Source organism: Anopheles moucheti, chromosome 2 (genome assembly GCF_943734755.1).
Source record: "Anopheles moucheti chromosome 2, idAnoMoucSN_F20_07, whole genome shotgun sequence".
Taxonomy (NCBI): domain Eukaryota; kingdom Metazoa; phylum Arthropoda; class Insecta; order Diptera; family Culicidae; genus Anopheles; species Anopheles moucheti.
In genome coordinates, this window is record NC_069140.1 from 66771892 (window position 1) to 66787743 (window position 15852).

General features: G+C 37.9%; 1 protein-coding gene across 1 annotated transcript; it reads left to right on the forward strand.

Annotated features, from left to right (window-relative positions):
- Positions 1 to 14595, forward strand: LOC128297897 (uncharacterized). Its single transcript, XM_053033617.1, has 4 exons — positions 1 to 255; positions 323 to 400; positions 1526 to 1946; positions 14495 to 14595. Exons 1-4 carry the CDS (start codon positions 1 to 3, stop codon positions 14593 to 14595), a joined length of 855 nt encoding a protein of 284 aa, XP_052889577.1.
- The last annotated feature ends 1257 nt before the right edge of the window (positions 14596 to 15852 follow it).

Here is a 15852-nt window from a genome sequence, read left to right on the forward strand (position 1 = left end):
ATGTTCCATCGAAGAGATCAGGCTGGGAACCGATTGATGGACACCATCATGTCAGAACAAGTGAATGAGACGATTAAAACATTCCTACGGATGACGAAGGAAGATTTTGATCAACTTTTGTCGTTTGTTGGGCCGAGAATTCAGTGGATGGACACAAATATGCGTGAAGCAGTCACGGCCCAAGAAAGGTTAATGATAACTTTGCGCTTTTTGGCAACTGGAGAAACATTCACTAGCCTGCAGTTTATATTTCGTGTAAGTAACAAACGTTTAATAATATTAATAAACAAAATTATTAAAAGTAATGCGGTTATTTTTTTAGGTTTCCAAGTCGTTAATCAGTAGCATTGTGAAGGATGTGTGTGCGGTTCTCAACGAACAACTACGGAGCTATGTAAAAGTAAGTATTGTTTTTTGTTCTTCTAAAGAACGTACATGTAGAGTAACTTATGAATTTTTACATCACTCCGTTACATGGTTTTAGTTTCTTAAAAGTATCATCAAATATGTCATCAAAAGAAAAGATAATGTTATTGCAATGATTGCTTATTAGTTAACAAAAATATTTCTTTATTTAAACAGCGTATAAACTCATAACAGCCTTTTTGCGATAGAATAATTATAATCACAAAGTTATAAAAACAAAATAATTAAAAGTTAACGTTTGCTGTAAAGTTGTTTTGATCACTTATAAAAATATCATACGTATGTGAGGAACTTAAAATTTTCAAGACTCGAACACGACGGGCAGGCCGTTCTGACAAAAGGAAAACAATCGTCCATAGTCATGGAACTTTACCGGACATGTTAAAGTCTATTGGTACAGTTTTCTGTGTCGTTCGACTTCCAGCTGCTCGACCTGAGGCCTAAATGGAACAAAAAAAAAAAGTATTTTCGTATTATTGATTAATATTTGCTTACTAAATATATATTTTACCTCTGCTCAGTTGTTGCGATTGCGATAGTACTCTTCGATTGCCAGCTTTGCCTTCTCCACGTAATTTATTGCCAGCAGCTGATCGGCACCTTCGTAAGACTTCAGCCATGCGGTGATGTACTGACCGAAAGTGTTGGCACGATCACTATCTATTGCGGAGGAAGAAAGTGGTTGGGAGTAGGATGTTGATGTTGTTGGTTGGGTAGTTGGTGGTGTTGGTGTTGGGTGGATGGTTGGTGGTGATGGTTGGTGGTGTTGGATGGGTGATGGGGTAAGTGGATATTGCGAAATTGAAATGGGAAGAGGACGGTTCGGGAGCTGAGAAAAATGAGGATGGTTGAGAATGTGATGAGGAGTCAAAGGATATTTGAGATGATGTTGGGATACTTTGGGAGGAGTGCTGTTCCGATTGGTCATCGTCGTAGAACTGAAATTAAATAAAACAAATACATTTAATCTTAAGGTATGTTAGTATTGTTTAAATATGAAATTATAAAATACATATCATTAAATAACGGGGTAGTGGTTTGCTAATCAATAAATATCCAAATAAATAAACTAATGTTAAATGTTATGTTCTTCTTTTAGATGCCGTCAAATACACAGCAATGGCGAGAAGTATCTAAAAAATTTGAAGACCGATGGAATTTCCCCCATGCCATAGGTGCCATCGATGGCAAGCATGTTCGAATTCGGGCACCAAGCCACAGTGGATCGGAGTATTACAACTACAAAAATTTGTTCAGCATCGTACTACTTGCGGTAGTCGACGCTGACTACAATTTCTTGCATGCCGATGTTGGAGGAAAAGGAGGCATTTCAGACGGAGGTGTATTCAAGAATAGTTGTTTCTACCAGCGTTTGGAAAACAACAGTCTTAATATCCCAGAACCTGAGCCATTGTGGATTCCCTACACCATCCGCGTTCCATACTTCCTGTTAGGAGACAAGGCGTTTGCCTTTACTTCATACTGCATACGTCCCTTCGCAGGTGAACATCCTACAGGAAGTATGGAGCGAGTATTTAATACTCGTCACTCTCGAGCTCGAGTGGTAGTTGAAAATGCGTTCGTGATTTTAGCAAACCATTTCCGCATTTATAAAGGAACGATTCCACTAAAACCCGAGAAAATAAAGACCATCGTAATGACTACGATTTACTTACATAACTTAATAAGAAAACGTGGTTCAAGCTCCATTGACACTCCTCCACCATTGGCCAACAGACTGGACAATGGAAGAGTGGAAGGCGAAAGATCGACGGGACGAATGATTGGCTTGCAGAACTTTTCGACCAGAACGTCCATCCGTTTGCTGGAAATTCGGAAGCATATAGCATCCGATTTTGTTCGCAACAATCGTCGGACTCGTTAGACGGTACAAACTTTAAAAGGGAAACCTGCACGGCCTTGAACACAAATCAGTGACTTACTTACAGTAAGCAAAAACCAATGGGCTCTTTTTACAGTCACCACCAAATTAATTTAAAGAATTACATACTAAATCTGCAAACCAAACCCCGTAAATAAATTCATATTTTTAATATATGCAAGATGGTTACATACCGTATTCAGATGCTCATCGTCGGTCATGGTGTCGTCTAAAAACATCATTGCTTCGTAGGCGAACCACTTCGGCCGGAAAACATCCGCAGAAGCTAAAATAAACGAATGTTTCGTAAATTAATCAGTTTTTAATTACGACCCACTATCAATCACCTGATCCAGTTTGCTGGCTTCTTTTTATCTTCGCCTTGTTTACCCGGTAAATGGCAACCAGCTTCTTCCAACACCTCTCCGCCACCTCCTTTGTGAGGTTTAGAGCTTCGCCCACCTCTGACCAGGCATCTCCTCGTAGCGTACTATTTTTATACGGAGGGCTACGTTTCGACCACAGGATATGTCTGGTCTCGACCTCATTCACCAGCCGTAGTAAACGCCCCATAAGGTATCGAGAGAGCTGATCGATGCGGTGTGGTGTGCGTGTAGTGAAGAACAGCTGTCGTTAGGCGTCCTGCGGATTAATCGGTGCTTTTGACAAGTGCGGGGTGACTGGAGATTAGTGTTGGGCGGATCAGATCGGATCGGATTCTGGGATTGGATCCTTCAGTGGATCAATCCGGATTCGATCCCAAATCCAGGATCCTCTGGATTGGAATCCCAAACAATCCTTTTCGATCCGGATCTGTCATGACGGGAATCCGGGATCGAAATCCAAAACAAGAGTCCGGATTCGGATCCTTCAGGATCCGGATTTGTCAATACGAGAATCCGGATCGAAATCCAAAACAAAAGTCCAGATCCCGAATCCGGATCTGTCATGATTGAAATCTGGGATAGTGGTAGGGATTGTTTTCGGATGCGGATATTTTGTGATTTATTGCTTTTTTATTATTAGCACGTACAACGCCGTGTCAACCTCATGCAAGACGATTTTCATAAACAACAAATGCGGGTGATGTGGAGATGAAAATGTTATGGTTTATATGAAGTTTGAAGGCAGAAGATATTAATAACTTGATTATTATATTAATACGGTGAGAGCCGTCATCATGGAATAAATAAATAAATAAATAATTATATTTTTTTGTTATTCATTAGAGCACTGTTGGAATTTGTATCATAATACAAAAAAAAGACTTGAAAAGGGTTACACAAAAACAAACAAAATTTGATTCATGTTGTTTTTCTTCACTAAAACCACAGTTGAAAAAATAATATCATATAATACTTAAGCATTGCTAAGCGTTATGTATTATTTTTATTTAAGTTAAACAAAATAAAAGAAAGAACTGTGTATAACAACGTTTTATATGATATTTATTACACACGTTTTAAAAAACACGAACCATAATGACAGCGTTAAGAATCTTATCATAACTCGACCGCATCCGCATCTACCGGATACGGATCATATAAGGTCCATATCAAACTTTTTTATGTTGCCGAACGGTAAATGAAATTATGAACGTATCATTCCATACAAAGGCATGCCGCAGATGCCGAGGCGGCAAAACTATGATCAATCCCCAAGAAACAAATACCATAACTAGATAGAAATAGAACTAGATCAGTAATACAAAAATACCATAAAAATATGGAAATTTACAATTTTATATATAAATACATGAATTGTACGTATATAAATATATACATATAAGTAGTGGTAAAGAGGCTTTGGCGATATTGAAGTTACATATCACCGCATTGGAAAAAGGATATAAATAATCCAAACTTTCAACTGTGAGGAAGACGTTTCGCGTTGTTGAACATAGTGAATCCATGTGACTGTGAGGTGATCCTGCGACAAAAACGTTACGCACTGTTGAACATCCGTGAATATTGCTGCATCCGTTTGACTGTGAGGTAATCCTGTTTTATATAATTTTGAGAATTCTAGTGAAGTTCAATTATTTTTTCGTTGAAAGGTATGTAGCGACAAGTTAGCTAGGACACGAAAACGCGACACCTAGGGAGAATTGGATGAACTAATAATATGATAGTTGGGAAGTTTGTCAGGTCAACGTGAGAACAATAAGATCCTTGTTTGTAGGAGAATCACCAAACTAGTACAAAGGGATAGCGAAATACGTATTTCGTGGAATAGGAGAACAAACGAAAACACAGACAGGATCGAGCACGAATTATGCGGTGATAGGAAAGTTCGAGACATGGCCAGCACAATATAAAAGCGGTGGCATGTCCGAACAAAATTAGTTATCGTTCCGCACTCCGACGAGCAGTTATCGTTCTACACTCCGACGAGGAGCTATCGTTCTACACTCCGACGGGGAGGTTCCATCCAATCCAATTCGAAAGTCCAAGTCGTGTAAGTTGGTTAAAAAAGTGTGGCACTCAACGCAACAACCAGGAAGGGTCAATAAAAGTAGGATCGAACTTCGGTTCGAGAGAACCACAATATCCTAAAGGTATGTACTTATTAGTCCAACAAATAATAAATTAAATCCACACTGAGAGTTGATGTTCGAGAAAGGTCAAATTTCCCACTTTTTCAAATTTCAGTATGAAATATAATTTGGTTTTCTCTTGCAGTTTGAATTTAAAGGCTCTGGATTTGATAAATGAAAACCAGTATGTTTATTTCGTTTGAAATTAATCACCCCACTGACACTTGAGTCTTTAATAGCTCTGACAAAACAAAGCTCTGAGAAGAGCTATACGCTTACTATTGCCTGGTTTGAAAGCAATTCTGTTTTGTTCTTTGTCAACTCTCAATGTGGATGGATAAAGAGTGAATAACGCGACTAAACTGTTTGTGTTGAAACAGTGAAACGAACATATGAATGTTATAGTAACATGAACGCGACAATTTCCATTTCAGAAATACAAACATTGAAACATCTTAGCATCGTAATACTGAAGCATCGTAGCTTAGTCCAACGTTTTTTCCGGAAGTGAATAGCGAACAACTACTGTAAGTAAAAGAAAAATGTTCCGATGTTTCTCGACAGTTCAATTCGATACATTCAACATGGTTGGGGTTTTGTGTCTTTATAGATTGTGTCATTTTCCAAAATGGCCGGCGATTCTGAGGTTTGGCGACACTTCACGGCCGAAGGGAAAGCGGCTAAATGTAAGCATTGTTCTGCTAAAATAACTAATAGTATTACATCGAACATGTGGCGACACGTAAAACGTGTACATTGCCAATATATTGTTAAAAAAAAATTACCTGTGTCCATCCCCCCTACGATGGAAGCAGCTGAATATGATACTTCCCAAAGATTAAATATTCCTGCACCTACTCAAGCACAGATAAACAAATACTTTCCAGTCAGCATCCCAGTTTCTGCTCATTTAAAAAAGGAACTAGATAAATTGCTACTAGTTATGATTTGTAAGGAATATTTTCCATTTGCAATAGGCCAATAGGCCATTTTTTTCAGTTATTTTTAAAAAAACTAAACCCGAACTACGCTACACCAAGCAGAAAATCACTTAGTAATAGCCTTCTGCCAGGAATTTATCAGGATTCATTAGCCGTAATCAAAAGTAAACTTTCGGCAGCCACAGTAATTTCTTTAACCGCAGACGGTTGGACTAATTTGAACAATACTTCTTTTTATGCCGTTACCGCACATTTCATAGATAACAATTTTCATCTTTCGTCTTTCATGTTAGAGTGCGAAGAGTTTACTGTACAACACACAGGCAGTAATATCGCAGAATGGCTTAAATCGGGTATCCAAAGATTCGAAATTTTTAATAAAATAACGGCTATAACAACAGACAATGCGTCTAACATGAAATCGGCAGCATCCATATTAAAAATTCAACACTTCTCTTGCTTTGCACATTCGCTCAATTTAGTAGTACAAAATGCAATTATGAAAAGTATAAAACTAGTAGTAGAGGATGTAAAACAAATTGTCATGCATTTCAAAAAAAAGCGCTATGGCAACGGAAAAACTAGCTGAAGTTCAAAAAAACTTTAACATGGAAATATTAAAACTTAAACAAGACAATCCAACGCGATGGAATTCCACATACGATATGCTTAAGCGTTTTTTAATAAATAAGGTTGCGTTAGGAGTAGTCATGGATACCATTAAATTACCAAATAATTTACAGACTCAGCATTGGAAAACAATAGAACAATCCATTACCATTCTGCATCCTTTTTATGAAGCAACTAATACAATATCAGCCGAAAAATCAGTTACGTTCTCAAAGGTAGGATTGCTAATTAAAACTTTAAAAGATAAAATGAAAAACTTAAGCTCTCACGAATTAAATGAGGACTCAAAAAAATTAGTTGCTAATTTGATTGACGGTCTAGAGGAAAGGTTTCCAGCCACTAGCAATAATGACATAATAAGAGAAGCTATGCTTCTAGATCCAAGAATAAAAAATATTCCTTTCAAAAATGAGGAAACTGTATATAAAATGTTAAAAGAAGCAACTATTTCCAAAATAACTCGTCTTTATGCCCAAGATATTGAATTCACTACCAGAGAAAGAGAAAGAGAAACAGAAACAAGTATTCCTAATGAAAGTTCGATATTTTCAGAATTTATTGCTGAAGTGAATCAGTCAAGAGAGAGACAAAATCCTAGGGCAGCAGCAATAACTGATTATGATTTGTATATAAAAGCAGCTATATTACCATTTGAAGGAAATCCCTTAGATTGGTGGAAGCAGGAACACCAGCGTTATCCAAAACTTTATAAAATAGCTCTTAAGCATCTAACTGTGCAAGCTTCATCTGTTCCATGTGAACGCATTTTCTCCTAGGCAGGGCAAATTTACACGGACAGAAGAAATAGGCTGCTCCCCAAAATATTAAATGAAATTTTATTCCTAAAGCATAATTTAAGCGAGGAAGATATAGAAATAATAGGGTAATTATTATGAATTAAAATTCATAAATAAATAGTATAATAAATTATTATCAACTAAGAAAACTCGAGTACTTAATTTAGTTTCCTGTTTGAGAAAACTAAAACGTACAATTTTAGATGTCCATTCCTATATAAAATTGTAATATGCTGATAATCTTCTGATGCTGATAAATGATTATGAATGTTGAGTAGCACAGAAATCGATACACTATTCACAAAATAATGCATTTAATAAATGAATTTTAAATAATGAATAAAAACAAATAAATTTAATTTCCTTTTATTTATTTTACAAAACTTCAACTGTCAACCCACTTTTTACATTAAGCAAAAAAATGTCGTATTAGCATGCCCACGATGCATTTTCTTTGTTTACACAGCGAAGAGTTTTTTTGTGGTCATAAAAAAATCTAATAGGATTCGGAGGATCGATCCCAAGGCGGATCCGGATCGTTCGGATCGAATCCCACATGGGAGCGATTTTTCCCATCACTACTGGAGATGGCCCGATCGTTTCTGATGTGGTGCATGCAGGGTTTGGTGCTATTATTGTGGCAGCAGTGTTCGTCCGATGATCCACAGATTCGCGGAAAACGATCCCTTGAGGCCAAGTGGAAGGCGAAAGAGCAAGGCTCTTTATGGTTGGCGACATACCGATTTTGTATGAAACAAAAGTCACTGTTATGCCTGTTATGCTAAACCTTAGCAATAACTCAGCGGTCAAGCTTTTATTCGTTTCTCTGCGTTTCTCCCACTTCCAACCCTCGTTGGCCTATACTTTTCCGCATCGACACATGCTATCTCTGTTTTTTTGTTCGTCAAGTATGTACTGTCTCGCTCTTTTCGAACTTTACGAAAGTTTCGCACCGTCCGCGATGTGTATGTACACGTTGAACTTATGGAATATCCATGAGTGTGTGTTAAAAATTATTTTGACAGGACCGGCCTTCTGTGGCAGCCATACTTTGTTTTGATTGCTATCGAAGTAAACTTATTTTTGCCAAATCACGACGAAATAGAATTTTATTTCTTTGCGATAAAATGAATTCAGATCAAAACAGCCAACAGAATGACAGATTGAGAAATTTAGTACTAAATCAATCACATCTTCAATCTTCCGTTTACAAATTTTGTTTTACATTTTAGATTATGCTGCTTCCAATTTTGCTAACGTTAGTGATGGGAATTTTAATTCACACAGTTGTGGGGAATGTAGTGCAGACAATGTGATTATTAATAGTACAACCATCGGTTGTGGAAATGTAGGTTGTTTTAACACAAATAACTTAAAAGGAGAGGTTAATGTAGAGGAAGTGCAGTTTAGAGTAGATGATAATTACGAAGATTTAGTTGAGGATCCTGATACTGATAATAATGCATTACCTGAGGAGTTAAATAAGTACAATTATTTGGATAGCTACGTTCGAAGAAACGTTGAAATACTTTTTTGTAGTAAGCCACCTCTCCCGTGAAAATGGGAATTTGCTTTTGGCAATCTTGAGGAAGTTTTTAAATTTAAATCTTACGAAGGATTACAGAACTACGGTTAAGACACCCACCACGATTAGCACAGTTAGTCCCTGTTTCAGCTGGTTCACTGTGGTACCAGGAGTGCAAACTGTGCTTAAAAATTATTTGAAAGAAGTCGAAACTGAAATAACAGCAGACCATTTTACTATTCAAGTGTCTGTTGACGGTCCTCCTCTCCACAAGAGTTCTTCCACTCAGTTCCGGCCAATACTAATTAAGGTGTTGGAATTGAAAAGTGCTCCAGTTATGCCCGTTGCAATATTTTGCGGGCAAACAAAACCGGGAAATGTTCAACGAACGGGTGAAAAAATTGTTGAAGATATGAACATCCTCGTTGAAAGAGGTATGCGAATTGGTGGAAAATTGATTACTTTTTCAATAAGTGCCTTTATTACTGATACTCCAGCACGGGCATTTGTAAAATCCGTAATGCAATGCAATTCATGGGTGCATGGGTTCATTGGGTGCAATTCCTTTCACGGTTGTACGAAGTGTACCGTGGTTGGAATAAAACAAGAAAATAGGAATATATTGAATCCGTAGATGCCCCACTAAGAACGGATGCCAGTTTTAGATCAAGAGCAGATACATCCCACCACAAAGAGCTTCGTTCCCCTTTGGAAAATATTATAAATTTAAATATGATAACCCATTTCCCTTCTAGTGACCGCCTTCACTTCATTGATTTGGGGTACAGTCGCAGATGTTTGAAAGGTTTACTAGCTCATTCATTTCAAAATTTTAGTCGGTGGACTCCCCGCAAGCAGCAATGGGTGTCTCAATATTTAATGCAGTTAAAGCTTCCTTCCGAAGTGCACCGTTCTTATCAGTCTTTAACTAATATTGCATATTGAAAAGGCACGGAATATCGGTCTTTTATGCACTACATTAGTCCGATTATATATAGTGATTTTATGTGCAAAGAAGCATTTACAAATTATTTGCTTTATTTTGGTGCTGTAACGATATTTTCATCATCGACCCATCAGGATTTATGGCCATTGGCAAAAAGATGTTTAAAAATATTCGTTCAGGAGTTTCAGGCGCATTATGGTCGCTCCTATCTTGTTAGCAACGTACATAACCTGTTGCACATTTATGATGACGTTGTGGTCAACGGACCGCTCGACAGTTTTTCTTCGTACCCGTTTGAAAACCACTTGCAATGCATCAAACGATGCATTAAATCGGGTACGAAATGTTTGGAGCAGGCGGCAGGTCGATTGTACGACTACGCTCCAACACATGCGGCTGCTACTTCTGTTTCGCAAGTATACCCCACTATCAAAGCGAACGGCGAAGGGGTCCATATAAATGAAAGTTTTGTTCTCTTGCCAAATTGCAAGGACCAATGTTTATGACCAACAGTTTTGGAATAGTTAAGTTTTTATCAGCGAGGCAGAGCCGTACGAATTCTGTCGCGTTAATTGGTGATCAGTTCAATATTATGAAAGAGATGTTTAATATTAAGATAACTGACGAACATGGCGAAGAGGAATTAACATCCGCTAAATTAGGAATTTTTAAAGTCGACAACGACACTCCTTGCACGAGAGTAGAAGTACCTTTGAGTTTGGTTAAATGTAAACTAGTTAGGATTCCGTTGCCTTTTCAATCTCTTGCTTGTTCTACATTCAAACCTCGTCAATCTGTTGCATGCGCTTTCTTTCCTTTATTACACACTTTCCTTTCCTAGACACGTCATTTTCAGTTAATGATATTAAGGTTGTGGGATTAACATAATCAGATAAATTAAAAAGATGGTTTTTTAGGTTTAATTAGTTGTGGTAGATAACATCAATGATGATGATGCTATTTTGTTTCAATTTACTTACAGTAAAAAAAGATGACGTGATTAGTTTTGAGATTCGCGCGCGTAATGTTGGAAGCATTCTCGTTTTTGAATGCCTATTGTTTATTTTTATTCGTTAACAGCTCAAGACTATGCATGGGTAAGAGGGCGGGCCATCATCATCATTTCAAAAACATTTATCTAGTTATGTTAATGAATAACATTGAATCTAACAATAATAATGTAGTGCAATAGTTGAACCTTTCACCTAAGCAAATTATCCTTTCACCTAAACAAATTAACTGATCCCTTCGAGATGGAGCGATAGCATTGATGCGTTCGCCAAAAACGTTGGGGTAATTGACGGACGACAGCGCTCGATCGTGAGCGGTTCAGAGGATCCCGACGAAGTCCCTGATAAGATAGTAAGTTAGTAGTGTAATGTGCATCTTCTAGATTAGCAATTCACTTTTATTTAATAGTTCATTTATAAATTTGTTTGCATTGCACTCCTTCTACGATTTGTTTTCTTTTCTTTTCATACTGCTGAGATCAATGTAAATCTGGACCCGAACGCCAAAACTTAACTTTACAAAGTAAAAAAAACACCACTGATAGCGTGGTGAGTATCAGCATCATTGTGTTATTGCTCAGGAACCCAACACCATCCCGTTGGGTAAAGTGATAATGTAAGGTAGGCGACCTCAATCCCGTTTTATTCTTTTTAATCTCCAGGCTATGTGATGCGATATGATTAATTTCCTCTTTTTGTTGTTTGTTGGTTTGTTTTTATTTTTCATTTTAGAATGCAACCCCTGACAGTATCACATTACCGAGTTCCCGAGCAACGATCGATGATTTCTACGGACACTAATCGATATCGGAAGTCGTCTACAACTAATTCTACACGGTATGTATGGCATAAATGTTCTCTCTATAATAATCGGGAAAAAAATCTTGAAGGGTATAATAAGTGTTTAACTAACGATTCTCGCAGGTAAAGATATACTTTTTCCATGCAACGGTATTAAGAGTTCAAACTGTTATTTATTTTTGTTATTTTTGCGGATATAGGGTTTTTTACAAGAACTTTTTCTTATTTCCTTATACTTAACCAGTCTGCTTTTAGCATTCTTAAATTTTTTGATTAGAATTTTTTTTACTATGCTATCGTCAGTGCATTTTCCTACTGTTTTGATAAGTTTTAAAATTCGCTTGAATTTTTTAAATTCGACATTTGCTCCTTCTAAGTTTCCACTATATCTGGTCCATGAACACTGCGTTACGAAGGATGGTTCGAGCAACACATAAAGTGCATCATGCATTCTTTGCATTATTTTACCCTCGTCTAGGTCAACTTCTGTCTCCAACCAACCTAACACAGCTCGGAAATAGTTTTCCTGCTCAAGTTTTTCGTTTAGTGCGTTGAGCATCTCTTCATTGGAAATTATCTCCAATCGAAAATCCTTACTTTTCATTATAATTTGATTTGCTACCAAAGCATCAACTTTAGCATGCAAAACAGAAAGACATTTCTGCGAAGTATATGATGCCCGTGTGTTTTGCTCTACCATACTTCGCAGCACAGTGTCGTGGCCGGTATTATTGTTGCTATACAAGATACGGGTATGGAAAGAAAATGAAACCAAAATATGTTAATTTAACCATCCCGTATCATTATTATACGAAACATTTCGATAATTACCTATCAACCTGGATGCTAACATTTCTGTAGCTTAGTATTTTTGGCTTATTTATATTTTCCATATTTTCAGCGCGCTTTTACTCCGAACTTCCAGATCGAAAAATGAACCTAATTATGAAACAAGATAAGTATATTCTAATACACAGCTAAAAAATGAATTGAAATAAGTAATTCAGTAATAATTACAGTATTATTTTCTTACAGGCTCTGACGATTCCTCTACTCGGCTGCGTTTGACAGTGTCAAATTCAACAACATTGAATGACAGTAGGAATTCAATGTGTTTTCATGTAATTTATTTTAATTCCAATTGTAATTTCAGTTTTTGGCCTTAGTATCAAATTATGGATTTTTGTTTGAAAAATCCATAACTAATTCGACGTAAGAAAACATTTTATTAATTGAAACTGCATTGATCAGTACAATAAAAATTAAAAAAAAATAAATGCTTGTCCTTATTTACTCATGAGAAAATATATTAAATATGAGAAAATACCACTATCCAACCAGTAACACACCAATACCAACGCAACTCACCGACCATGCCCATGAAACTAACACATACACAAAAAAGCTCATCGTTAAGCGGGCTTCACAGAGGCTTCACTCGGACCGAGTAAAGCCCCTGTGAAGCCCGCTTAACGAAGAAATTGTCCGTAAGCCCACTTAACGAAGAAATATGACCAGATGTTTTCACATTAATGCCCATCGTTCAGTCACTTTTAAATTTCGGTGAGAGTGGACAATTCATAGATTTCGTCGTGCGGTCACCGCATAATCCAATAATCTTCCGAACGGACGAATGGTATCGAACCGTACCTTCACACAAAATGTTCTGACGGCAAACACCGCTAGGATGCTCAAGCCGGCCAGCCGGTCGGCACCTGGGAATCTTCGGGTGTAATTACACAACACATACGAAGGCAAAGAAGGAGAATTCTATCACTATTTCGTCACTGCACTGAATTTCACACACTGTATTACACCAAACAATCCTAAGTGTCCAATTTAGCTAAATAATTAAGCAAAAACTTACCGCTATGTTGAGGCACCATCCGGCTCGTTCCCGGAACTTCCGCATCCAGGCTTTCTTCGCGATGGTGCTCAGAAAATAACTCCGTCAGCTTCTTGTTGGCCCGATTCGTCAATCAACGGCTTCTCTTCAACGGTAGCGAAGACATTTCGATAGTTTTGATTTGCTTTTCTTTGCTGTGTAATGTCCTGTAGGACCATGACCGGTCAAATAGCGTAGTTCAGATAATGAAACGTTGAAAATCTAAGGGTGGTGACATTGCTCGGTCGCATACGACTAGTCGCATGGAAAATGTATGGGATTTGGCAGATAAAGTCATACGACCATTTTGGTCGCGCGACCAAATCAAAAGATTTTCATATAACCTTGAGAAGTTGAACACTCCACCATAACTGCGACTGCCGTATTCGCCCACATCTACGGTTATAAACTTGCATTTCGCATCTGCCACGGCTTGCAAATGCACAGAGAAATATTTCTTGTAGTTATTTTGTGCCAGAGTTTGCCGGAGCCTTCTGACGCACATGTTTGCCATCGATGGCACCAACACAATTAGAAAAAGAATTCTATGAAAAGTGGAATTTTCCTATTGTCTGCAAAGGCATCTGTCGTTGTGAATCAATTTGAAACACACTTAACACAGAGTTTATACTCTTTATATGTTTCGTAGACAATTTTTCTAATCGTGTTACGAGCCTTTCAAAAGGTGAAAAATAGTGATTTGAAGGTTATTCCGGTTGATAAAAACCTGAAAATAGCGCATGAAAAATTGAACTTCGATTTCTGTTTAATTCTTTTTTTCTAATACTGTTATAAGGTATATAATATAGAATTTACTTAAGAGTACAATTATAGCAAAGATATCATATGTTTGATCCAGGAATCGTTGCTAAAAACAAATGACGCAACTTGCGCGAAGTGTTTTCGCGCAAACTGGCTGAAACGCATCAGCCATCTGGGTCTGGATACAAGCATATCCGATGGTAGTTCTTTCACCAAATGTGCTTACTGAAGGATACCTTGGCATCCAGACCCAGAAAGGGCAATCTGGAAGCAGCAGTGGGTTTGTATAAAAAAAAAAAACATTGAAGTAACTATTTTAAAACGTTAACCATTTCTTATGTCATTATCTGCAGAACATGCTAACGAGGAATATCTCGAGGAGTTCCTCGAAGAGGACATTGACTGCGTCGGAGGGGAGTCCAGCAGTCATCAGCCTCCAACCACCAGCCGTTAGCGCAACCGTCAGGCAGTCGGCCAAAACGGGATGCCGATGGTGCGCTGCTGGTAGAGCTGGTGCAGTTAGAAAAGGAGAGGCATGCGATGTGGAAGGAGTCTAGAAGTGGAAATTATTATGCTATGATGAGCCTGGTGTCCCTGATGGACATGCTTACCGTAGAGGATCAGATGGACGCACGGGAAGAAATTTTAAGGTTTGGTCATCGCATTTTGAAAGAAAAGTTGAGTAGTTATAAGGATAGTTAGCAGTTAGATAGTAGGTAGATAGTTAGATAGTTTCATGAATTTTTTAATTAGTTTGTTAGTTTTTAGAATTTTTTCATGCAGTTTTTTTCTTATAGCAGGCGACAAAAAATGAATGTTTCAGTTCCATGTTCCTATAAACCTAGGTATTTATAGGTTGAAAAGCAATTACATAGGTGTTGCGCCTTACGATAGGCAATTCCCGCTACAGTGTCGGAAGAACCGGTACGACACGAGTATTGGTGAGTGCGGGTCCAAGAGAGGTAGAATTACAGTAATAGTAGCGAATTACAATTAATATGAATAAAGCTCGAAGTTGAAGAGGTCACCAAAAGGAACCTAAGTCGAGTATTGAGTTGCTATTAAAACGGATCTGTGGGATTCGTACACAGGAACGAAGAGGCGGATTTCGGATTGCTGAAATTATAAACGTCTTACTCGCTTGGTGGTTCAGGTGGAAGAGGGCGTTTATTCCGGAACAATTTTCCGACGTCTGTTAGGACGAAACGAAGTATATTTCGCTGGTTCCGTTGATCCTTCTGTGTCGAGCGCTTGACACACGCTTGGATCATGTAACGCTACATCAGTTCCCCCCTTTTTTAAGAACGTTCTGGAGCATAGATCATACGACCATATCGAGTTGTATGCAATGGTACTCGCTCGTTCGTCGTTGTAGGGTCAGAGACAGACGGTGTGATGGCTGCTGGAGATGATGCGGATCGTTCTAACGGACACATAAATGCTGCTTTCAAACGGTCTATAGATATTTCCGTATGTTTCCCACGCACTTCAATTACATACGTTTTCTCCTTTCTTTTTACCACTTTAAACGGACCGTCATATGGTGGTGTTAGTGATGGTCTAACTCTATCTACCCGGATGAATACATGCGTACACGACGCAAGACTTGGCTGTATGTAGCTGCTACGTTGTGCGTTGTGGTTTGACGTTCTGGCGGGTTTTAGTTTATTCATAGCTGTCTTTAGTTTGCTGATGTACTCCGGAGTTACGT

Excerpts from the sequence above, each read along its gene's own strand:
- LOC128297897 (XM_053033617.1), top strand. The coding sequence starts at position 1 with ATGTTCCATCGAAGAGATCAGGCTGGGAACCGATTGATGGACACCATC. Across the intron at positions 256-322 it reads GCCTGCAGTTTATATTTCGT|GTTTCCAAGTCGTTAATCAG; the intron begins GTAAGTAACAAA and ends TTATTTTTTTAG. Across the intron at positions 1,947-14,494 it reads AGGTGAACATCCTACAGGAA|AACATGCTAACGAGGAATAT; the intron begins GTATGGAGCGAG and ends CATTATCTGCAG.